Here is a 24673-nt window from a genome sequence, read left to right as displayed (position 1 = left end):
TATCTGAGGAGAGAGAACCATTAATGATGTCGGCTAACATGGGAGCCAGAAAAGGAAGTGGGTGGTCAGCAGTTTAGTGGAATAGGGTCAAGAGAGCAGGAAGTGGGTCTCATGGACAAAATGAGCTTGGAGAGGTCAAGAGAGGAGATCAAAGAAAAACTAGAGAAAGATGCAAGTTTAGGGCTAGGGCACGAGGAAGTCTCAGAAAGTTTGGCCCGGTGGGCTAGGGGAAGGAAGGGAACTCGCAGAGGCAGCTGATCGGATGGTCTCAATCTTTGAGACAAAGATGTCCATGAGCTCCTCGCACTTGTTATTGGAGGTGAGTGTGGTGGAGACAGGTGAGAGGGGTTTAAGAAGATGGTTAGCAGTAGAGAATAGTAGCCTGGTGTTATCATTGCATTCCAGAATGATCCTGGAATAGCGAGCTGTTTTGGAAGACAAGTGTAGGACCCGATAATGCTTTGTGTTTGAACCAGATCTGGCGTGAATGGCTAAACCACATCCGTTCAAATCTGTGCTCCTTAGACTTGAGGGAGCGAAGATGAGGGCTGTACTGGGGGGAAGGCCAGCATGAGCGAGAGTAATGGTTTTAATAGGGATTAGGGCATCAAAGGTGGTGGTGAGAGTGTGGTTGAGCGGATAATAACAATAAAATAATCAAAAAGGATAATGGAATACTGGCTTTTGTATCCAGGGAATAGAATACAAGGGGGTAGAAGTTATGCTACAGCTATACAATGCTCTGGTTAGACCACACCTGGGGTTCAGTGAGGACTTTTGGGCATCACACCTTAGGAAGGATATATTGGCCTTGAAAGCAGTGCATCATGGGTTTATCGGAATGATACCCAAACTCCAGAGATTAAAATACAAGGAAGATTACATAAAGTAGGGTTGTATTCCCTGGAATTTAGAAGGTTAAGGAGTGAGATTTTATTTAAAGTTTAAGATATTAAGGGGAACAGATAGGGTAGATAGAGAGAAACTATTTCTGCTGTTTGGGGAGCCTAGGACTAGGAGGCATAGTCTAAAAATTGGAGCCAGACGTTTCAGGAGTGAAATTAAGAACATAAGAAATAGGAGCAGGAGTAGGCCATACTCCTGCTCCGCCATTTAATACGATCATGGCTGATCTGATCATGGACTCGGGCCCACTTCCCTGCCTGCTCCCCATAACCCCTTATTCCCTTATCGGTTAAGAAGCTGTCTATCTCTGTCTTAAATTTATTCAATGTCCAGGCTTCCACAGCTCTCTGAGGCAGTGAATTCCACAGATTTACAACCCTCAGAAGAAATTCTTCTTCATCTCAGTTTTAAGTGGGTGGCCCCTTATTCTAAGATTATGCCCCCTGGTTCTAGTCTCCCCCATCAGTGGAAACATCTTCTCTGCATCCACCTTGTCAAGTCCCCTCATAATCTTATACGTTTCGATACGATCACCTCTCATTCTTCTGAATTCCAGTGAGTAGAGGCCCAACCTACTCAACCTTTCCTCATAAGTCAACCCCCTCATCTCCGGAATCAACCTAGTGAACCTTCTCTGAACTGCCTCCAAAGCAAGTATATCCTTTTGTAAATATGGAAACCAAAACTACACACAGTATTCCAGGTGTGGCCTCACCAATACCCTGTATAACTGTACCAAGACTTCCCTGCTTTTATACTCCATCCCCTTTGCAATAAAAACCAAGATTCCATTAGCCTACCTGATCACTTGCTGTACCTGCATACTATCCTTTTGTGTTTCATGCACATGTCCTGCTACTCCTTCTTCAATAATGGACTCCAATATTTTTCCAACCACAGATGTTAGGCTAACTGGTCTATAGTTTCCTGCTTTTTGTCTGCCTCCTTTTTTAAATAGGCGTGTTAGATTTGCAGTTTTCCAATCTGCTGGGATCTCTCCAGAATCCAGGGAATTTTGGTAAATTACAACCAATGCATCCACTATCCCTGCTGCTACTTCTCTTAAGATCCTAGGATGCAAGCCATCAGATCCAGGGGATTTATCCATCTTTAGTCCCATTATGTTACTGAGCACCGCGTCCTTAGTGACTGTGATTGTGTTAAGTTCCTCCCCCGCCCCCCCATAGCCCCTTGACTATTCACTGTTGGAATATTGTTAGTGTCCTCTACCGTAAAGACTGATATAACATATTTGTTCAGAGTTTCTGCCATCTCCATGTTCTCCATTATTAATTCCCTGGTCTTGTCCTCTAAGGGACCAACATTTACTTTAGCCACTCTTTTCCTTTTTATATACCTTTCGAAACTCTTGCTATCTGTTTTTATATTTCGTGCTAGTTTACTTTCATAGTTTATCTTCTCTTTCTTAATCATTTATTTAGTCATTTTTTGCTGGCTTTTAAAAGCTTCCCAATCCTCTGTCCTCCCACTAGTTTTGGCCACTTTGTATGCCCTTGTTTTTAATTGGATACCATCCTTTATTTCTTTAGTTAGCCACGGATGGCTATCTTTTCTTTTATACCCCTTTCTCCTCACTGGAATATATTTTTCTTGAGTTGTGAAATATCTCCTTTAAATGTATGCCACTGTTAATCAACTGTCCTACACTTTAATATATTTTCCCAGTCCACTTTAGCCAACTCTGCCCTCAAACCTTCATAGTCTCCTTTATTTAAGCTTCATACGCTGGTTTGAGATCCAAGGGGATCCTTTACTTGGAGGTTGTTTATTAATCCTGTCTCATTACACAGGACCACATCTAAGATAGCTTGCCCGCTGGTTGGTTCCGTTACATACTGCTCAAGGAACCCATCCCTTATGCACTCTATGAACTCTTCCTCAAGGCTACCATGACCAATTTGAATTGTCTAATCAATATGGAGGTTAAAATCGCCCATGATTATTGCTGTTCCCTTTTTACAAGCCCCCACTATTTCCTGGTTTATATTCCGACCAACAGAGTTGCTACTGTTAGGGGGCCTATAGACTACGCCCACCAGTGACTTTTTCCCCATATTATTCCTTATCTCTACCCAAACTGTTTCAACATCCTGATCATTTTAGCCAATATCGTTTCTCACTATTGCAGTGATTCCATCCTTTATCAATGGAGCTACCCCATCTCCTTTTCCTTTCTGTCTGTCTGTTCCGGATTGTCAAATACCCCATAATATTTAATTCTCAGTCTTGGTCACCTTACAACCACGTCTCTGTGATGGCTATCAGATCATACACATTTGTATCTATTTGTGCCGTCAACTCATCTATTTTGTTACGAATGCTACGTGCATTTAGACAAAGTGCCTTTAAATTTGTTTTTTACCCTTTTGTCCTACTTGTTTCCTCTCTCTTTCAAACTCACTTTCTTTATTTTATCTTTCTAATTCCAAGGAAATTAGGAAACACCTCTATACACACAAAGGGTGGTTGAAGTTTGGAACACTCTTCCACAAATGGCAATTGATGCTAGATCAATTGTTAATTTTAAATCTGAGGTTGATAGATTTTTGTTAACCAAAGGTATTAATAGATATGGGGCAAAAGTGGGTATAGGTCACAGGTCAGCCATGATCTATCTCATTGAATGATGGAACAGGCTCGAGGGGCTCAGTGACTTACTCCTGTGCCTATGTTCATCTCTCCACTGGTTTTGCCAATCTTAAATCTGCAAGAATTTTCCTTCCCCATCTCCTTTGATATGGATAGTCCATGATGTAAGAGACATGGGGAAGGAGATATTGTGGAAAAATCAGTAGAGCTTGTTACTTAACTTAAATAGTTGAGGAACCCTTGTAGGGTTTTACTCACTGATATTTCAACTTTCCTAAGATTTTGTGCCTTATTTGGATCTCAATATATATTTTATTTAATTCTAATAGTTGCTTCCAGTGAACGAAACGTGAAGGAGGTTCCACGTAGTCCTACCAAATTAAGCCCTTTCAAAAAGGTGACCGTTGTCTCTGAACGACTGAATGTCACAGAGAGTACCTCAGTTAAGAGAGAAAAGAGGGGCGATGGTGAAAGATATACCGGTAAGGAGCTACCATCTCTTCATTACTGTTTATGGTTGTAGTAATTTGCTTGCTGATTGTTAAAAATGACTTCTGGGATTTTGAGTAAAAACAGTTCCTAGAAATCCGTTGCACTGACCCATATTTTGATAGTGAGCTGTTAGTACCAGTTATTGAAATACTTAGATTGTCTGTAAAACATAAAAATATTGCTATAATGAATAGTGGGGTGATAAGGAAAGAAAAAGACTTGCACTTATATAGCACATTTCATGACATTAGGATGTCCAAAAGCTTTACAGTCAATAGAAGTATTTTTAAAGTGTAGTTGTATTGTAGCCAATATGGTAGCCCATTTGTGAACAGCAAGGTCCCACAAACAGCAATGAGATAATGATCAGCTAATCTGTTTTTAGTTGTTGGCTGAGGGATAAATATTAGCCAGGACACCAGAAACTCCCCTGCTCTTCTTCAAAACAGTGCCATGGATCATTGACATTCATCCGAGAGGTTAGACATGGCCTCAGTTTAACATCTCAGCTGATACTCCAGTGCCGTACTGAGGGAGGTGTTGTCTGTCAGCCTAGATTTTGTGCTCAAGCCCTGGAGTGGGTATTGAATCCACAACCACCTGACTCAGGCGAGAGTGCTACCACTGTGCCACAGCTGACTCACACTTGAATAGATACTTTCAGGAACTGATCTTGGCTGCTCAGTATGTTTCTGGCCAGACAACACCATAGTAGTCTTGTAGAAAATTAGATAAGCTTGAGCACTTTTACCTACAAAGGAAATCCTCATCAAGGTAAATAAAATATTTTAAATGCCACAGATAAGATCAATCCAGAGTATTAAGTAAGTAGGACCAGATGACTAAAGTTAAACAAGTATCGGGAAGAATTTCTTCATTCAGTTTTAACTATTTGGAATAATCTGTAAGGCATGGTTATCGAGGTAAAAGTTCAAAATATGATGGATACTATGATGTGAGAGTTAGTCAGGCACTGTTACGGAGCTGGAAGTAGGCTGTCTTTGTGATGTGTTTTGATGGGCTTTAATTTTTCTTTATTCTGTGTTTCTTTACAAAACACTGATGAATATCAGAACATGATACTGATTGCTTGTTGGCTTAAAATGTTCTTAAATTAAAGGCGCTAAATGTGCATGTTGGTGTGGGAACTTTACCAGTACAATTATGCAATAGCTGATGGCTTAAATGGAGATTATGTCCTCGCTTGCCTATTCACTTATTTTTCTTTCATAAAAACATTGACTCAACTGGCCTCCTGTAATTTGCTCCAAGTAGCAATTCTTTACATGTGAACCTAGTGACTGTTAGAGCCGAGCCATATCCAGTTTGGCTGACGTCTTCAAAAACATGCTTTTCGGCACATGCATGCTTTTCCTCAGTGGTCACTGGATAGCAATTGGGATTGGAAACCTTGTGAGTTCCCCATCCTGTCCCAAATCCATGCCCATCTTTCCCGGAACTCCATGTTTGAATCCCTCCAATCAGGTTGCTGTCTCCTCCACTGAAACAGCTCTTATCAAAGTCATAAATAACATTCTACGTGACTTAGAAAACTATCCTTCCTCATCCATCTCAACCTATCTGCAACCTTTGACACAGTTGACAACACCATTCTCCTCCAACACCTCTCCTCCACCGTCCAGTTGGGTGGCACTGCACTTGCCTGGTTCCATTCTTCTCCATCAAATTGTAGCCAGAGAATCACCTGAAATGGTTTTTCTTGCCCCTCTCGCACCGTTACCTCTGGTGTTCTCCAAGGATCTATCATTGGCCCATTTTTATTTCTCACTTACGTTTTGCCCCTTGGAGACATCATCCGAAAACACAGTCTCCACATGTACAGTAATGACACTCGGCTCTAACTCATCACCACCTCTCTTAACCCCTCCACTGTCTCCAATTTGTCACACTGCTTGTTTGATATCCAGTATTGGATGAGCAGAAATTTCATCCACCTAAATATCGGGAAGACTGAAGGCATTGTCTTTGGTTCCGCCACAAACTCTGTTCCCTGACCACTGTTTCCATCACTCTCCCTGGCAACTGTCTGAAGCGGAACCAGCCTGGTCGCAACTTTGGTATTGTGTGTTTGACCCCGAGATGAACTTCCAACCACATATCCGCTCCCATCACGCAGACAGCCCATTTCCACCTCCGTAACATTGCCTGACTCTGTCCGTACCTTAGTTCATCCCTCATCCATGCCTTTGTGGGGAGGAGGGGCGAGGAGATCATATTGGGGGCGTGGGGGGGATCGGAGCAGGGAAGAGGGGGTCTCCGAGGTGAGAGAGAAGAGGGGGAGAAAGGTCAGGAACTTGGCAGTTGGGGGGAAGGTGGTCAAGAGCTCACTGGGAGAGGTGGTCAGGAACATGGGGGTGTGGGCCAAGGAGGAAGAGAACCATGGGGATGGGAGTAAAATGTGATCCAGGTCTAAAGTGGCGGGGTGGGGTGGAATGAGAGTGTAGACGTAATCCAGATGCGATGGCAGATCATGATCGCTTTCTCTCCCCTCTCTTTCCCCCCCCGGGTTAGATATGGATCACATCACATTCTTCCAACAAACACACACCCCTTTACACTCACCACGTTCTCCCTCTCCTCCCACCTAGACCTGGTTTATTGCTCGGAAAGCCCAGCGTGTGCGCGGCAAGTGACATCATTGGACTGGACGAACTCTGGCAGAGAAAAGATTGGGGGGTGGGGAGGAGGAAAGGAGAGAGAGAGAGAGAGAGAGAGAGAGAGAAAATTGGGTTGGGGGGGCGGGCGGGAGAGCTCGGGGACTGGGGGCGGAGCTGGGAGAAGCTCAGGGACTGTGGGGGGGGTGCGGGGAGAGAAGCTCGGGGGGTGGGGGGTAGGAGCTCGAGGACTGGGGGGGTGGGGGGAGACCTCAGACTGGGGAGGTGTGAGGGGAGAAGCCCAGGGACTGGAGGCGGTGGTGTGGGGGGAGAAGCTCGGGGGTTGGAGGGGTGGAGAAGCTCGGGGACTGGGGGGGGGAGGGGTGGGGGGAGAAGCTCGGACTGGGGGGAGTGAGAAGCTCAGAGACTTGCAGGGGGGGAACAGCAACAGGAAACTGTGCGGGGAGGTTTGGTGAGGATCTCGGGGACTTGTTTGGGGAAGGTGGGGCGGGGTGGGGGAGAGCTAAGGGACGGAGGGGGAGGGGGAGGTGGGTGGAGAAGCTCGGGGGGGGGGGGTGGAGGGGAGAAGTGGGGGGGTGGAGGGGAGAAGCTCGGGGGGGCGGGGTGGGGAGGTTGGAGGGGAGAAGCACGGAGGGGTGGAGGGGAGAAGCTCGGGGGGGGGGGGGTGGAGGGGAGAAGCTCGGGGGGGGGGGGGTGGTGGAGGGGAGAAGCTCGGGGGGTGGAGGGGAGAAGCTCGGGGGGGGTCGAGGGGAGAAGGTGGAGGGGAGAAGCTCGGGGGGGGGGTTGGAGGGGAGAAGCTCGGGGGTGTGGGGGGTGGAGGGGAGAAGCTCGGGGGGTGGGGGGTGGAGGGGAGAAGCTTGTTGGGGGGAGTGTGGGGGGTGGAGGGGAGAAGCTCGGTGGGGGGGGTGGGTGGGGTGGAGGGGAGAAGCTCGGGGGGTGGGTGGGGTGGAGAGGAGAAGCTCGGGGGGTGGGTGGGATGGAGGGGAGAAGCTCGGGGGGGGGGTGGGGAGAAGCACGGGGGCTGGGGGGGGTGGGTGGGGGTGGTGGAGGGGAGAAGCTTGGGGGGTGGGGGGGTGGAGGGGAGAAGCTCATGGATGGGGGTGGAGGGGAGAAGCTCGGGGGGGGTGGAGGGGAGAAGCTCGGGGGGGTGGAGGGGAGAAGCTCGGGGGGTGGGTGGGGTGGAGGGGAGAAGCTCGGGGGGTGGGTGGGGTGGAGGGGGGGAAGCTCGGGGGGGGGGTTGTGGGGGGTGGAGGGGGGAAGCTCGGGGGGGGGGGGGTTGTGGGGGGTGGAGGGGAGAAGCTCGGGGGGGGGGGGTGTGGAGGGGAGAAGCTCGGTGGGGGGGGTGGAGGGGAGAAGCTCGGGGGGTGGGTGGGGGTGGTGGAGGGGAGAAGCTTGGGGGGTGGGGGGGTGGAGGGGAGAAGCTCTAGGAAGGGGGTGGAGGGGAGAAGCTCGGGGGGGTGAGGGGTGGAGGGGAGAAGCTCGGGGGGGTGGAGGGGAGAAGCTCGGGGGGGTGGAGGGGAGAAGCTCGGGGGGGTGGAGGGGAGAAGTTCGGGGGGTGGGGGGTGGAGGGGAGAAGCTCGGAGGGTGGGGGAGAGAAGCGTGGGGGGGTGGAGGGGAGAAGCTCGGGGGGAGGGGGGGAGAAGCTCATGGAAGGGGGTGGAGGGGAGAAGCTCGGGTGGGGGGTGGAGGGGAGAAGTTCGGGGGGTGGGGTGTGGAGGGGAGAAGCTCGGGGTTGGGGTGTGGAGGGGAGAAGCTCGGGGGGGGGGGTGGTGGGGAGAAGCTCGGGGGGGTGGGGGAAGTCGAGGGGAGAAGCTCGGGGGGTGGGGGAAGTGGAGGGGAGAAGCTCGGGGGGTGGGGGGGTGGAGGGGAGAAGCTCTGACTGGGTGGGGGAAAAGAGAAGCTCGCGACTTGGTGGTGGGGGGGTGGAGAAGAAGCTCGGATGGTGGGGGGGTGGGGAGAGGGAGAAAGAGAGAGGATTGGGGGAGGGGCAGGCGAAGAGAGGGGAAGGGGACTGAGTGAGGGGGGCAGGAAGGAATCGGAGCAGGGAAGAGAGGGCGTTGGGATGGGTGGCAGAGAGGAGAGGGGATCTCCAAGGTGAGGGAGAAGAGTGGGTGAAAGGTAAGAGCTCGAGGTGGGAGAGAGGTCAGGAACTCGGCAGTTGGGGGGGAAGGTGGTCAAGAGCTCACTGGGAGAGAAGGTCAGGAACATGGAGGTGTGGACCAGGGAGGAAGAGCATGGAGAGAACCATGGGGATGGGAGAAAAATGTGATCCAGGTCTAAAGTGGCGTGGTGGGGGTGGAATGAGAGCTTAGACATGATCCAGATGCGATGGCAGATCACGATCTCTTTCTCCACCCCCACCCCCTTTACATTCACCACATTCTCTCTCTCTCTCTCTCCTCACACCTAGACCTAGTTTATTGCTTGGAAAGCCCAGCACATGTGCAGCAAGTGACATCACTGGACTGGACGAACTCTGGCAGAGAGAAGATTGGGAGGGGTGGGGCGGAGGGGAAGAGCGAGAGAAGATTGGGTTGGGGATGGGGGGGGAGGAGAGAAGATTGGCGGGGGAGAAGGAGAGAAGAAGGGGGGTGGGGGAAAGAGAAGCTTGGGGACCTGTTTGGGGGGAGGGGGGGGTGTGAAGAGAGAAGCTCCGGAACAGGTTGGGGTGGCGGGGGGAAAGCTCAGGGGCTGGGATGTGGGAGGGGGGGAAGCTCAGGGACTGGAGGGGAGAGGGGAAAGCTCAGGGACTGGGAGTGGGTGGGGCAGCTCAGGGACTGGGGGCGGGGGGGAAGCTCAGGGACTGGTGGGGGGGCGAGGTGGGGGAGAGCTCGGGGACTGGGGCGGGGGGAGCTCGGAGACTGGGGGTGTGGAACTCCGGGACTGGGGGTGGAGAGGGGGGTGCTCAGGGACTGGGGGGGTGGGGGGCGAGGTGGGGGAATGCTTAGGAACTGGGGGCAGCTCGGACTGGGAGGGAAGCGGGGGAAGCTCAGGGACGGGGAGGGGGGAGAAGCTCAGGGGCTGGCGGGGGGAAGCTCAGTGACTGGGAGGGGCGGTAGCTCAGGGGCGGGGGAGGACTCTGAAAGTAGTAATGTTAACATTGTGAGCTCTGTCTGGAGTCTGGCTGTCGAAATGAATGGATCAAATTACACATTGAAAAGACATTGATTACTCGGGCAGGCAGGATCTAATTGCACATTCTAGAAAAACTACGAGGTGTGTCTTATCCTCCAAGGGGACCAATCAGAAATCTGGTCTTGTCATCTCAGGGGATCAATTAGAACTGTGGAGTTGCAAATTCACGCTGCCCTACATAAATGCAAATTGTTGTTGGAAGGAAGAAACTGAGATAAATCAATGGAAGATTCCATTTATATTTTGTGAATTCTGAAAAATAATTGTAAAACTGATGCATTCAGAATTTTGAATACTCTTTCATGCATAGCAAACTGCATAATGTAATTGCATATGCCTGATTAATATACAGGTGCAGCGTCCAAAATCTGGGGTACCAGACTCCGGACCAATTGGTGGCAGAGCCGTCCGGAATCTGTAAAATGTTCCGGAATCCGGACCCTGCCAACCTCGAGGTGCCGCCGCTGCCTGACCTCGGGCCTCACCACACCACCTCTCACCGCTGCCTGACCTCGGACCTCGCCATACTGCCCCTCGCCGCTGCCCGACCTCGATCCTCACCGCCGCGCAACCTCGGATCGCCGCTGCCCCGCCCGACCTTGGGCCTCACCTCGCCAGCCTGCCCAAATGCCACCTCCGCGACGGGGCCCCGCCCGAACACTTCCATGGCGGCGGGGCCCCGCCCAGCGACCCAAATAACTCATCGACGAGCACCCCCCCCCCCCCCCTCCCTTTCTGACGTTCCGAAATCCGGAAAAACTGAACCTGGGCTCTGGTGTTTCCGGATTCGTGTCGTCAGAAAGACGTTCCAAAATCTGGCAAAATCCGGAACGGCCTCGGTCCCGAGGGTTCCAGATTTGGGACGCTGCACCTATATGTATTCCTGTTGGGTGGAGTAGGAACTGGATAGTAGAGTGGGTTAGTCTACCATTATTTCACCCTTGGATGTAGATTTGAATTTAGGCAGGCGATAGAACTAGACAGTCCTCTGTCTGCTGGTTGTAAGGTTTAAGAATCTTCACAGTACACATCTGTCCACAATTTGACACGGCACTGGCAACTCCACTCCAAACATAATGTTGGGTTGAATGAAACGAGGAGAAATATGTTCTTGTGGTGGTGGTCATCAGAGACTGTTTGAAGCATTTTGTTGGAGCAGAATAGAGGGAGCTTATTTTTCCATAATCTCATTATTACAAAATAAATTCTCCAACTTTCATCCACCATGACAGTTCCCCACCCAGCCCATTATTTACCCCGAAAAATATTTCTCACTTAATAAACACAAAGAAATTCACATTTCACTATTTAAAAAAAATGGCAAATTTACCTATAATTGTGACCCATCCTATCATCTAATTGCTCCAATAATTTTCTCTTCTTCCATGTGATGCCGAATGCACCCTGTCATCAACAAACCTGATGCTGAATACCTCCCCCTGCCCCCCACTAGCAGGTAGCATTGCACCTGGCCTTTACTGTACGTCTTAGCACACTTAACGGCAACTCTCTTTCGGCCCAGTGTGACGTATGCATACACATGGACAGAAAACCAAGCCGTGATACATTAGCAGTGGCCTCGTAATATCCCGGCTTCATCACTCTCAGTCCTTCAACATATGAGGAACTACATTGAAATCAGTAGTATTACTAAAAGAAATAAAGATTTTCATTTAAATAGTGCCTTTCAAGACCTCAGAACACTCATAAGTGGTTTACAGCCAATGTAGTCTCTGTTGTAATGTGGGAAATGCAGCAGTCAAATTTATGCTCAACAAACAGCAGTGTGATAAATGATCAGATAATCTGTTTTTTAGTGATGTTGGTTGAGGGATAATTATTGGCCAGGATACTGGGGAGAATGCCCCTGCTCTTCCTAAAATAGTGCCATGGGATCTTTTACGTCCACATAAGAGGGCAGACAGGCCCTCGAATTAACATCTTATCCACAACACGACAGTGCAGCACTCCCTCGAAGAGACAGATGTTAGTGTATACAGCTCGTCCTGGCCGGGACGAGAGGGAATCTCGAGCTTTATACCCTAACTGATCGTTCAACCATGAACTCATTGAATGGTGGTGCAGGCTCGAAGGGCCGAATGGCCTACTCCTGCACCTATTTTCTATGTTTCTATGTTTACCCTGCATCTGGTTATTATGTGTGAAATTGTTTCAGTCAGTAACTATTTTCAATGTTCAAAGACCAAGGGGTGTTTAAAATGTTTCTTTTTAATCTTGCATCTGCCAGATAAAGTTAAGACGTGTATGATCGAGATGAGTGTCGATAATGATGAAATTAACAGTTCTGAGGTCATTGATGAACTGTTTGATGGCGTCCTGGAAGAGGAGGAATATGGAGATGATGAGTTGGATGAGAGAAATGTGTACAGTAAAGAAGCTGAAAGTGAAGTGGAGGAGAAAAATGATGAACTGAACATATCTTCAATGTCGCTGCTTGTTCCTTTGGTAGAAACAGTTGACGTCACAAAAACAGAGGTGGGGATTAGTTTTGTAGAATCCTGTCCGTTTATGTATACAGAATTTTTTTTCACTCTTCTGGTGAACTTGTATACTCATCAAGGTAATGATTGTTACTGCTGGAAACTGGAATATTGCCATTTTTTGTATTCGGTGTCTGCATGTAATAAACATAGGAGCACTCAGTACTGCTTAACTCCCCTCCCCACCCCCCCCCCCCCGCTCTGCTCCACCCCATTAATGTACCTTAGTCCCAGCTTCAGAAGAGCACCCCAAATGCATTAGTGTGACATTTCCATTTCTCGCTGCACCTACCCATGTAACCTCTGATTGTCACTGTCACTTTAGCATCAAATCATCTTAGCATCCTAGAATTGTACCATACAATGTAGAAAGAGGCCATTTGGCACTTGCTTGTGATTGCTCTCTGGCAGCTATACACTTAGTCATGTTCACCTGCCTTCTCCCAATATTTTTAAAATTTTTCTTTGCCAAATATTTATCCATTTCTCTTTTAAAAGCTGTTATGCTTCCACCACTGATTTCTGGTAGGACATCCCAAGTTCTAACAGTCCTCTGCATTAAAAAAATCCTAACCTCTCCATTTTATTGGGATGATCTTAAATTCATGCCCTGTAGTTACGAACTCACCAACCAGTAGAAACAGTTTTTCCCGATTTACTTAATGAAAACCTCTTGAGGATTTTGCGCCCCTGTTATTAGATCTCTTTTTAACCACCCTGTTCCAAAGAAAAGATCCCTATTTTCTCTACTTTATTATAAATAAAGTAGCTTGTCCTTGGGATTATTTTCATGTCAACCTTGTTTTCGTGGTAGCACACTCGCTTAAGTCAGAAGGTTGTGGATTCAAGCACCACTCTAGTGATTTAAATACACATCATCTACGTTGACGTCCAATGTTCCCTCTAATTTATTTTTGGGTGCACGGCCCATTCAAATTTCCGCACATGCTCGATTTTTCAATTTAAAAGTGGTGAATCAGTTGGCGGGACCCACAGACTGCTGCGCAGCTTAACAGAAACATTGATGACATCTCGGTGCAGTACTGAGGGAATGCTGCAGTGTCAAAGGTGCCGTCATGTAGATGAGAGGTTAAACCGAGACCCCGTCTGACTGTGCCACTGGATGTAAAAGATCCAACGGCGCTGTTCAAAGAGCAGGAAAGTTCTCCTGGTGTACTGGCCAATATTTATTCATCAACCAACATGACCAAAGATACCTGGTCATTTATCTTATTGTCGTGAGTGGGTCCTTGCTGTGGATAAATTAGCTGCTTATTTCCTTACATTACAACTAATTAAACTTTTAAAAAAAATACTTAATTGTTGTCCTTCTAACTCTTTCTTTTTCCTTCGAACTCTTTTTTTGTCCTCCCCTTTTCATTCTCCCCCTGTCTGTTGGTCTCGCCTCTCTTTTTCTGTCTGTCTTTTCTTTTTTTTCCCTTTGTTTCCTTACCCCCCCCCCCCCCCCAATTTTTGCGCTCCACCTTTCTCTATCACTCCTGCTCTTGTTTTCACTCTCTTCAGCATACAATCTAATTTATATGCAAACTTGTTCAAAACTTCGCCTCTTCCTCTTTGTCACTATAGTAGTGATTGAAGTCTTCAGCTTTAAGCAGTCACTTTGGTAACAATAGGTCCTGTAAGACGAACATCAAACTGTCGCCTTTTCCCAGTGTATGTAGCTCAACGTATTGACTAATATTTTGAGAGTCTCTTAACAATGGCAAAATGTTTGTGTAATCTAAAGGGATGCAAAGGCATAGAATTTTTTCTTATTCCCAACAGTTGATCTACTACTAGATTGTTTCATGCTCCTACCTGTGGGAAGCACAGTGCCTTTGCTTGTATGTTTTGAACAGATATGTTAATCGGTTTTTTAAGTCAGATTTCATAAGTGCCAATTTAGACAAAAATGCAATTGTTCAATTAAGTACATATTAAGGAATCAATTTGGCTCAATGAAATCTTAAAAAAGGTTTTTGAGAAAATTAAATTATATTTTGCCTTTTTTTATACAAAAGCCTATTTCTACAAATACTGCAATGCATCCTGCCACACACAAGTACAGTAATACTTCAGACAACATGAAGAGCAAATTCCAGCGGGCACGCATAACCACTGAGAGTATAGGATTCTCAACGGATGACCAAAGCTTGTTATACAGGTATAACAAAGATACTATAGTTGTTTTTGAGGATGCTTTCAAATGAAATAGGACAATAGCATTTTTTTTTAAAAGTACTCATTTACTGACTTCCATTTAAGCGCGTGCCTTTATTTACTCAAGTTTTTCACCTCTAGTTTGATGGTTTGATATGTCTTGAATATATAATGATGCGTTTGTTTTTTTGGGTGCAGTTATATTTTGCTTTCCCTCTCTTTCTCGCCACTTCTTTGCTTGGGTGGGCGGGAATGTTTATTTAAAAATGTGCTTCCTTGCAGGCGATGAACCTTAAGTTTAACCTTATTCAGATAGGAGTAGGAAAGAGAATATCTTTAGGGAGAGGGTGGAGTGGACAGGAAGCAGGAATAATCTTGCACACAAAGAGCAAATTGTCCTAACATAAGTGTGGAGACAGTAGATGGGAATGTAAGGAAAATAATGAAATTTGTAACTAGTCAATTAGTCTTGAAATTCATTTGTTCAGCAATCTGCCTTGTACGGCTGTGGATTTTGAACCAGCAGGATTGTCTACTCCTATTGGTTGCTAAGTCAGAAGAAACACCGTTGGGGTTTGGTTTTAATCAGCTTTGCGTCATCGTAATTTGGATTTTAAGTTAACTTTTGTCCCCCTTTTTCACAGCATTGATGCCTACAGGTCTCAAAGAGTTAAGAATACTGAGCGCCCTTCGGTGAAACAAGTCATTGTCCGTAAAGAAGATGTTTCTCAAAGATTTGAGGAAAAAAATAGTGCAACTCCAAGTTCCGTTAACATAAAACAGAAGATGAAGGTAAAGTCTTCACTGCAAGAGGACTATAGCATACTGGATGTTACATCAATCTGATTGCCTTCACAATTATGCATTTTGAAATAAGAACATTAAAATTCAGGTGCAAGAAAATAAATTGAGTTTCATTTGTATTTGTCAAAAGCAGAAACTGAACTTGGTTTTAGGTTGTGTGGTATAGTTTGGATTTTTTTTTGAGGCAGCAGATTCTTTGTCGGCTCGAACAGTAAAATCCACCAATTTTATATTTATATACCGTCTTTCTCTCGTGTTAATTGGTTTCACTTTATCATTCCAAGAACCTGAACAATGAGATAAATATCCAGCAGAGTGTTATCCACCAAGCAAGTCAAGCTTTAAACTGCTGTACAGATGAAGATCATGGAAAAGGATCTCAGCAGGAAGCTGAAGCTGAGAGGCTGCTACTGATTGCCAGTAAGAAACACAGATGCAGTATCATTTATAAATGTACAATTTTCTCAAGTGCAAAATAGTCACGCAGTGGTGTTCAGAAAAGCCAGTGAGTATTTAAAGAAGCAAATGGGTGAGCACTAATTTCTCAACAAACAGTTGTGCTTTGTTCATGTCTGGTGTTTTGAAGTTGGGAATTCAAAATATCTAATTTAAACCTACTTACCTGAATTCACCGGCGTTACTTTTTGTTGAATGTATTGAACATTGAAATAACAGTAAATTCTGTTAAAAGCTAAAATGAAGTACTTGGATGTTCTGGATCAATTGTGCCCTTATCCAGCCTGAATCATCAACACACCATTGAAAGAGCAGAAATTTTCATCATTTTAATTTTGATCCTGCTTATCGGAATAATACGATCAGGCCAGCCTGTTTTTGTTTAAACCCTCTGACTATATGTTTTGGAGAGATCAGAGTGCTTAGTCAGCGAAGGGCTTGATATTCAAACAATGTTTATAGAACTAGTGTGTGTGGCTGTCAAAAGCATGAGGGGTCTAGACAGAGTAGATAGATAGAAACTGTTCCCATTGGCAGAATGGTTGAGAACCAGAGGACGCAGATTTAAGGTGATTGGCAGAAGAACCAAAGGTGACATGAAAAAAATCGTTTTTACGCAGCGAGTGGTTAGGATCTGGAAGGGTGGTGGAGGCAGATTCAATCGTGGCTTTCAAAAGGGAATTGGATAAGTACCTGAAGGGGAAAAATAATTGCAGGGCTACGGGGAAAGGGTGGAGGAGTGGGACTAGCTGTGAGGTGCTCTTGTAAAGAGCTGGCATGGGCTCGATGGGCCGAATGGCCTCCTTCTGTGCTGTAACCGTTCTATGATTCTATGTACATTTGACAGGCATAGATGTTAATGAAGTGAACCACCCTCGAGCTCAAATGCAGTTCAAAGTTGACAGCTGTCGGACAAGAATGTTGAGTAAAATGAGCATGACACATTGCACCATAAAATATGCTCGTACAGTTAAAAGAATAATATGCAGAAATAACTGGTTTATGGAAGTCTTATTTTTTGCTTTTTTTTGCATTTAGGCGAAAAGAGATTGGCACTTCTTACTGAACTGAACAAACTAAAGAGCGAGGGAGTGCCTGTCCATAAGAAGGGAGACCACACAGCGAAAGCAGCTTGCGAATTTGCTCCATCTAGAGGCTGTATTGCACTTGCAGAAATCCGCCTTCCTTTAAAAGCTGAATTCATCTGCTCAACAGCTCAAAAACTCGGTACGCCTAATTGTAAAGTGGGAAACGATATTTAAAGTTAACCTGGAACTGAAAATGCAGGGCCAGGAAAACTGATCAGTTCTACCCTAAAGCTGAACCAGTTAATGAAGATGTTAATAGATAATTGCTCATTTGTCCCTTCTGTCATACCATCATAGGCAATCCCTCGAATCGAGGATGACTTGCTTCCACGTCAAAAAGTTCACAGGAGTTTCAATGAAGGCCCTAAAATTCCAGGTCCCGAACTAAATCTTGAAGGGTGGAAGATCCCTTCTGTACTGTGGTATTGATCCACACAGTAACGAGCTATAAAGTGTGATCGTTTGCAATTGCAGCTAGATTTGTAGTTTGTTTTAAAACTCACCATGTTGCATGGTTTAAATTTTGATATAGCAAATGCATGTTAAACATGGTCCCACGTGGCCTGAATTGGTTTTGACCAAAGTACATAGGATAGTGTTAAAAGACAATTTATTTTGGATGTACAGATTTAATTAATTGAAACTATGCTCTTTGTGGTTTTATGCTTTTTATTTAAATATCGGCAGTTAATGGAATGCAATATAAAATTTAGAAGAAATAGGCAAAATGCAAAAGGAGGAGGGGTAGCCCTGATAAAGGATAAGATAAAGACAGTAGAGAGAAAGGATCTTAGCTCTGAAACTGAAGAAGTAGAATCCATTTGGGGAGAACTAAGGAACAGCAAGGGTTAATTAATAACCTTGTAGTAATGGGGCCTTTAAGGCAGAGTGACCATAATATGATAGAATTTTATATTGAGTTTGAAAATGATTTAGTTAAATCATAAACTAGGATCTAAACAAAGCAAACTACATAGGTATGAGGGGCGAGTTGGCTAAGGTAGATTAGGGAACTACATTAAAAGATATAAGGGTAGACGAACAATGGCTATCATTTAAAGAATTAATACATAATTTACAACAAATATACATTCCTTTAAGGCACAAAAACCCCACAGGAAAAGTGGCCCAACCGTGGCTAACAAGAGAAGTTAAAGATGGTATTAGATCAAAGGAAGAGGCTTATAATGATGCCAAAAAAGCAGTAAGCCTGAGCATTTTAGAATTCAGCAAAGGAGGACCAAGAAATTGATAAAGATAGGGAAAATAGAATATGAGAGTGAACAGGCAAGATATGTAAAAGTTTCTATAGGTATATAAAAAGGAAAAGATTAGCGAAAGTAAATGTGGCTGAGACAAGAGAAATTATAATGGGAATAAGGAAATGGCAGAGAAATTAAACACATACTTTGTGTCTGTCTTCACAGAAGAAGACACAAAAAACCTCCCGGAAATAGTGGAGAATGAGGAACTGAAAGAAATTAGTATTAGTAAAAAAAATAGTACTGGAGAAATTAATGGGACTGAAAGCCGATAAATCCCTTGGACCTGATGGCCTACATCCTAGCGTTTTGAAAGAGGTGGCTATAGAGATAGTGGATGCATTGGTTGTCCTCTTCCAAAGTTCCATAGATTCTAGAATGGTTCCAGCAGATTTGCAGGTAACAAATGTAACCCCGCTATTTAAGAAAGGAAGGAGAGAGAAAACGGGGAATTACTGACCAGTTAGCCTGACGTCAGTAGGAGGGAAAATGCGAGAATGTATTATTAAGGACGTGGTAACAGGGCACTTAGAAAATAATAATAGGATTGGGCAAAGCCAACACAGATTTTTGAAAGGGAAATCATGTTTGACAAATCTTATTTATTCTACTAGTTACAACCTCAATAAAACTAAGAGGGTACCAGTGGATGTGGTGTATTTTGATTTTCAGAAGGCATTTGATAAGGTGCCACAGAATAGGTTATTAAACAAAATTAAGGCACATGGAGTTGGGGGTAATACACTAGCATGGATTGAGGATTGATTAACGGACAGAAAACCGAGTAGAAATAAACAGGTCATTTTCGGGTTGGCAGGCTGTAACTTAATGGGGTGCCGCAAGGATCGGTGCTTAGGCCCAGTTATTCACAATCTATGTCAATGATTGGATGAGGGGACCAAATATAATATATCCAAGTTTGCTGATGATTCAAAGCTAAGTGGGGATTCAAGTTGTGAGGAGGATGCAAAGAGGCTTCAAGGGGATATAGACCGGCTAAGTGAATGGGCAAGAACACGGCAAATGGAATATCGGACTCAATTTTGGTCCACCCCTTTTTTTCGGCGCACTTACCGGAGATGCGCTGCTTTTCTCCGTTCAGAAGTGCACTGAAAAAATTTCTCCCCACTTTGGCTGCTGTCCGGCATCTCCCCGGTCGTCGTGCAGCATGGCCAGTCGAGTCGGGGGGGTGGAGTCAGCATCCTGCGCTGAAAACAGTGCCGGGACATCTGCACATGCTCATTGTAGTCGGGTCGTGATGTTCGCGCATGCGCAGTAGCACTGAAATTCGGCAGTCGGCCCAGCCTCTCTCCCCACAGATGCTGAGTTGACTTGCTCTCCTCCTCCTCTCACCGTTCATTTGTAGCCCCTCCCCTCTCCCCTCTCCCCTCTCCCCTCTCCCCTCTCCCCTCTCCCCTCTCCCCTCTCCCCTCTCCCCTCTCCCCTCTCCCCTCTCCCCTCTCCCCTCTCCCCTCTCCTCTCTCCCCCCGTGGAATACAAATGCCGGTTGAATCCCAATGCTGATCGCTCCCGCCCCTAGCTCAGGCCGAGTGGCCTCCTGGTGCACATTGTCGTGTTGCCTCTAGCCCAAGCCAAGTGGCCTCCCGCACAGGCCGTCGAGCCCAGCCTTTCCTTCCCCCACCCCCGATGCTGTCGAGCCCTGCCTTTCCTCTCCCTCCCTCCCGATGCTGTGGAGCCCAGCCTTTCCTCTCCCTCTCTCTCGATGCTGTCGAGCCCTGCCCTTCCTCTCCTTCCCCCCCCCCCCCACCCCCGCCAGCCTCCCTATGCGTCTTTGCCGGCCACCCCATCCCACGCCGAATGGCCTCCCGTACAGGCTGGCCCGCTGTCTTCCCCTGCCCAAGATAGGATTTACTTCAAATATTTAATTGTTAATCAATTGTTTACCTGAGCTCTTTATTTTTATTTAGTTATTTTAACTTTTATTTGGAATGTTTGGTGCTTGAATGCAAGTCCTTACTTACCTGTGCCGATTTCTTAACTGCCCACTTTTTTCAGAACTGGCCACATACGCTGACCTAAGTCGATTTGGTGTAAGTGTTAGCTGGCTAAAGTGGCATAAATGGCCAAAACTGGCGTAAGTGTCTGGGAACGCCCCACTTTGGGGGAAAAAAAACTGAACAAAAAAAAATCATACTTAACTAAGTTACTCTGGAGCAAGTTTATTGGGGAAAATGGGATTTTTTAACTTGCATCAGAAAAAACAACTTACTCCAAAAAAATTGATGCAAGTCATGGCCAAAATTAGGCCCAACATATGGAGAAATGTGAAGTTATCCGCTTTGGTAGGAAAAATAGAAAAGCAGAGTATTTTTTAAATGGTGAGAGATTGGAAAATGTTGGTGTTCAGGGGACCTGGGTGTCATTGTATATGAGTCACTGAAAGTTAATATGCAGGTACAGCAAGCAATTAAAAAAGCAAATGATATGTTGGCCTTTATTACAAGTATGAGTAAAGACATCTTACTACAATTATATAGGGCCCTAGTGAGAGTGCACCTGGAGTATTGTGTACAGCTTTGGTCTCCTTACCCAAGGAAGGATATACTTGCCATAGAGGAAGTGAACGAAGGTTCACCAGACTGATTCCTGGGATGGGGAGAGAGATTGAGTCAACTAGGCCTATACAAAATTCTTACAGGGCTTGACAGGGTAGATGCAGGAAGGATGTTTCGTCTGGCTGTGGAGTCTAGAACCAGGGGTCAAAGTCTCAGAATAAGGGGTCGGCCATTTAGGACTGAGATGAGGAGAAATGTTTTCACTCAGAGGGTGGTGAATCTTTGGAATTCTCTACCCCAGAGGGCTGTGAAGGCTCAGTCTTTGAGAATATTCACAGAAGAGATCGATACATTTTTGGATATTAAGGGAATCAAGGGATATGGGGACAGTGCAGGAAAGTAGAGTTGAGGTAGGAGATCAGCCATAATCTTATTGAATGGCGGAGCAGGCTCAAGGGGCCAAAAGCCCTGCTCCTAATTCTTATGTTATGTCTGTGCTGCATCTAGCTTTATAATACCATCTTTTAATCAGTTATATGCGAGTTACTTGTCGGGTCTATCTATCTGTTAAATAAGTCATATTGTAAATACCGAATCTTTATTGCTAACATAATTATTCAGTTGAAAGGAGAATATAGTAAAACTACTTTTACACCAGTCTTTTTTAAATTACGCATATGGCTCATTGCATTATTTATCTCTTACAGATGCTACCAGCTGTTATTTCTTTGTGTTGATTAAAGCAGGAGCTTTAAATATGGTGGCCACGCCTCTGGCTTCCACCCAGAATGCGCTCAGTGGCGATGCTATTAGTTTCCCCACAAAATTTACACTGTAAGTAACAAATGTGGCAACAATATTCAAAAGGCTACTTTCAACTTGCATATTTGCAGCCTGACTCCAAACTATTTTGCGCATTGTTAGCAACTCATTTGCTTTCACATTACCAGGTAACCTGTATGTAGGACAGCATGCATCCCTGAACAAAATGACCAGTTCAAAGTTATACTTTTTTAAATCAAAGAAACTGTGTTACTTGTATAGCTGGCTTACATTATACTTTTTATTGGTTAATTGCCAAACCATAGTACTCATTTGTTTTCATCCTGTAATCACTTGCTCTAGTAGTTGTGATGAAGGGCTTTGATCCTATTAACTGTTAGTTCATACCAATAAGGATCTGAAAAGCAGTGAAACAAATGCACTCTCCCCTCTTGAGTCGAAAGGTCGTCTGTTCAAGCTCCGCTCCAGAACTTTAGCACATCAGCTAGGCTAACACATCAGTGCAATACTGAGGGAGTGCTGTAGTGCTATAGTTTTATCAGTTTCGTGTTTGCAAAAGCTGGACATTAATTTTGCCTCTTTACATGGAGAAAATATTCTTAAACTTTTGCTTTTTTTAAATTTTAGGCAAGATGTTTCGAATGATTTTGAAATTGAAATAGAAGTTTATAATCTAGTAAGTATGCAATAAAATTATTCCACAGGTACAATGCTGTCTTTTCAGCATGTTATCTCGCGATAATATTGTCATTTTTATTTTTAGGCACTGAACCGGGAGAGCAGTACTATGGACAAGAAGAAGAAACCTAATAAATCTAAGGTAAAGGGCAAGTTTCAGATTAAATGGTGTTTCTTGAATGATTTTATAATCCATCTTTAATATTGCTACAGTAGGTTGATGGGGAGTGGTTGTATGTAAAGTTACCCAGTGCAATTTAACTGAGGATAAAATTAGATCAAATCACCACATTGAGACTTGGCTGAATGTGGAAAAGAAACAAAATAACTTGAAAGAGCCAAGACTTTGGTGTGGTATGCAATACTTGAGGGTCTTCTTTCCTATTCCCACCACATCATGAAATTGATCCAACGTTTTAAAACATATCTAATCAATTGGTCACACCATGAGTTTGTACAGACGCATTGTGACAGCACAAAATATTAAAGTGAGGAAGTAAGGAAAAATTGAAGCTGTCGTTAAAACACTACAATTAAAATATGCTTTTTCTAGAAAAAAGACACAAACATTCTGATTTTTCTGATACTGGTTTATGTTTCCTAATGAAATGCTCTAGGTCAGTGAGAGATTTTGCTCAGATTTTATGTACAATATATATTTTCCAGCAGTATAATATTTAGATCTCTACACCTTTATGGTTTGACATAGGCTAATGCGAAGAAGTCATTTTTAGTTTTTGTGTAGTCTCTTCCCTTCCCTTCAAGTGACTTGTTCTTGAAACCCGATTGTAGGCTTTGAAACTTTGCTAGTTGTTCTACAGTTTTTCATTCTAAGAACGACCAAATGGCTAAATATATTTTCTTTTTGTAGTTACTGTGCAAAATGTCTGCACTTCATCTGGGAGTATTTCATTACTTTCGAGAACTGATTTGCTCTTTGGTATGATTCACATTTTCAGTATAACAATATTCATTCACCTTCTGTGCTCACACTCCAATAACCAACCCTGATATCCCTTAATTTCTGACTGGCCCAAATTTGAAGATGTATTGGATTTGTTCCAGAAATGCATTTCATGTGAAGTGAATGAATGGGTGCAATTTACACATCACGGTGTTGATGGGTTCTGCACAAGAATTGTAAATGTGTTTGATTCATCATAAAGTGAACTCTGCCTCCTCGTCTGATTTAAATTGCCCTATTTATGATATGGGAGGTGAGCATCAAGATTAAAAAGTCAAAAACCATGGTTCTTATCAAACTGACTGGCCAAAGACTCCTGATACCCCTTAATCCTTTTCCTCCTGAGTGCAGGTAGCAGAGTTGTTTTACTTACCAATAAATAGCATGTCTTTGAACTTAATATTTTGAGATCAATCTGTGGTCTCTGGTTGTGGAACATTGCAAATTGGCCTAGGTATCCCTGGGATAGTTATGGGGAATTGGGAAGAAAAATAAGCAAGGCTATTAACTCTTAAGTCTCATCCTTTACAAAATGTGCATGTCCGGGTGTTTGTTGAGGACAGGGCTTAGTTCAGCTGAGAGTGACGCTCAAGCAAGACAGTTTTGTCCAGAGGTTTTGCAATACTGGTCGATTACCAATATTTGACTGCTAGGTTATTGTTATTAACTAAAGTTTTGTACAAATGTCACAATTTCAAACTGCCTTGCTTAAGTGCTATTGCATAGAATATACAGCACAGAAACAGGCCATTCGGCCCAATCAGTCCATGCTGATGTTTATGCTCCATTTGAGCCTCCTCTCATATTTCCTCGTCTAACTCTTATCAGCATAACTATATGCAAGAATGGTCGGTTGCACATCTGTGCCTGATTTTAATCGTACCACTCCAGGCAGCTGGAGGGCAAACCTGTGGCAGTAATTTTACGACACTGCACGTGTGGGGAGGATGGAGCAGGGCGAAGGTGGGAACGAGATATTGGAAGGGGAAGCTTTAGAGAGGAGGGATCAGAGCAAGGGCAAGAACAGGATAATGGGAGGAAAAGCCCGGGAGAAGACTAAGCAGGTGTAGGTGGGAATGGAATACTGGGAGAAATAGTCTGAGAGGAGGCTGCAGGACAAGAACAGAAACGCTTCAACCATTTGGCAGCAGAGTTCAAGGTCGAGCAGGATGCCATTCACTCAGTTAGACTGAACATTTTAGTAAGCAACTCATTACCTTTATTAAAGGTTGGGAGTGACTTGAAAAGTAAGAGATTTTTGAGTACCTCTGACCATCTGTGTACTATGCTGCTAATTCTAACATGTATAACCACCAATGCACCTTGTACTAATTTATCCAGGTTATAAACCATCTTTGTCATGGCAGACAAATCACCCCATGGTAACAGTAAAGACAAGGGTGACATATTGGCACACAGGCAAAACAGACAGCAGTATAACCAACATGGCAATCAGAAACTAATAGTAAAGCTGGCTTGTAAAATATGCTGGTGACAGCAGTACCAATATGCAATTAAAACCAAGATCAACTGGATTGAACATTTTTAGTTGGGAGTTTAATCCAGAAAATTTCTTTCATCGCTTGACAGCCCTAGGTTAAATAAATGCTGTTGGAACAGAGGAAATGGGGCTTTGGCCAGTCAGTTAGATCGTGGATGTCTTTTTGGCTCTAGGGTCTATA

General features: G+C 44.8%; 1 protein-coding gene across 2 annotated transcripts in view; it reads left to right on the top strand.

Annotated features, from left to right (window-relative positions):
• The window catches only part of anln (anillin, actin binding protein), a 111866-nt gene that overhangs the window by 47239 nt on the left and 39954 nt on the right, over window positions 1-24673 (top strand). For both annotated transcript variants that reach the window (XM_070880601.1, XM_070880600.1), the window contains exons 9-17: window positions 3846-3998; window positions 12028-12275; window positions 14302-14444; window positions 15085-15232; window positions 15529-15664; window positions 16739-16927; window positions 21274-21400; window positions 21977-22025; window positions 22113-22169. In XM_070880601.1, coding sequence (XP_070736702.1) covers window positions 3846-3998; window positions 12028-12275; window positions 14302-14444; window positions 15085-15232; window positions 15529-15664; window positions 16739-16927; window positions 21274-21400; window positions 21977-22025; window positions 22113-22169 — 1250 coding nt within the window. The remainder of the gene's footprint in view (window positions 1-3845; window positions 3999-12027; window positions 12276-14301; window positions 14445-15084; window positions 15233-15528; window positions 15665-16738; window positions 16928-21273; window positions 21401-21976; window positions 22026-22112; window positions 22170-24673) is intronic.

The sequence above is a fragment of the Pristiophorus japonicus genome, chromosome 5 (assembly GCF_044704955.1).
Source record: "Pristiophorus japonicus isolate sPriJap1 chromosome 5, sPriJap1.hap1, whole genome shotgun sequence".
In the NCBI taxonomy this organism is placed as follows: Eukaryota; Metazoa; Chordata; class Chondrichthyes; family Pristiophoridae; genus Pristiophorus; species Pristiophorus japonicus.
Note: the sequence above shows the minus strand (reverse complement) of the source record. Positions and strands in the feature narration are given on the sequence as shown.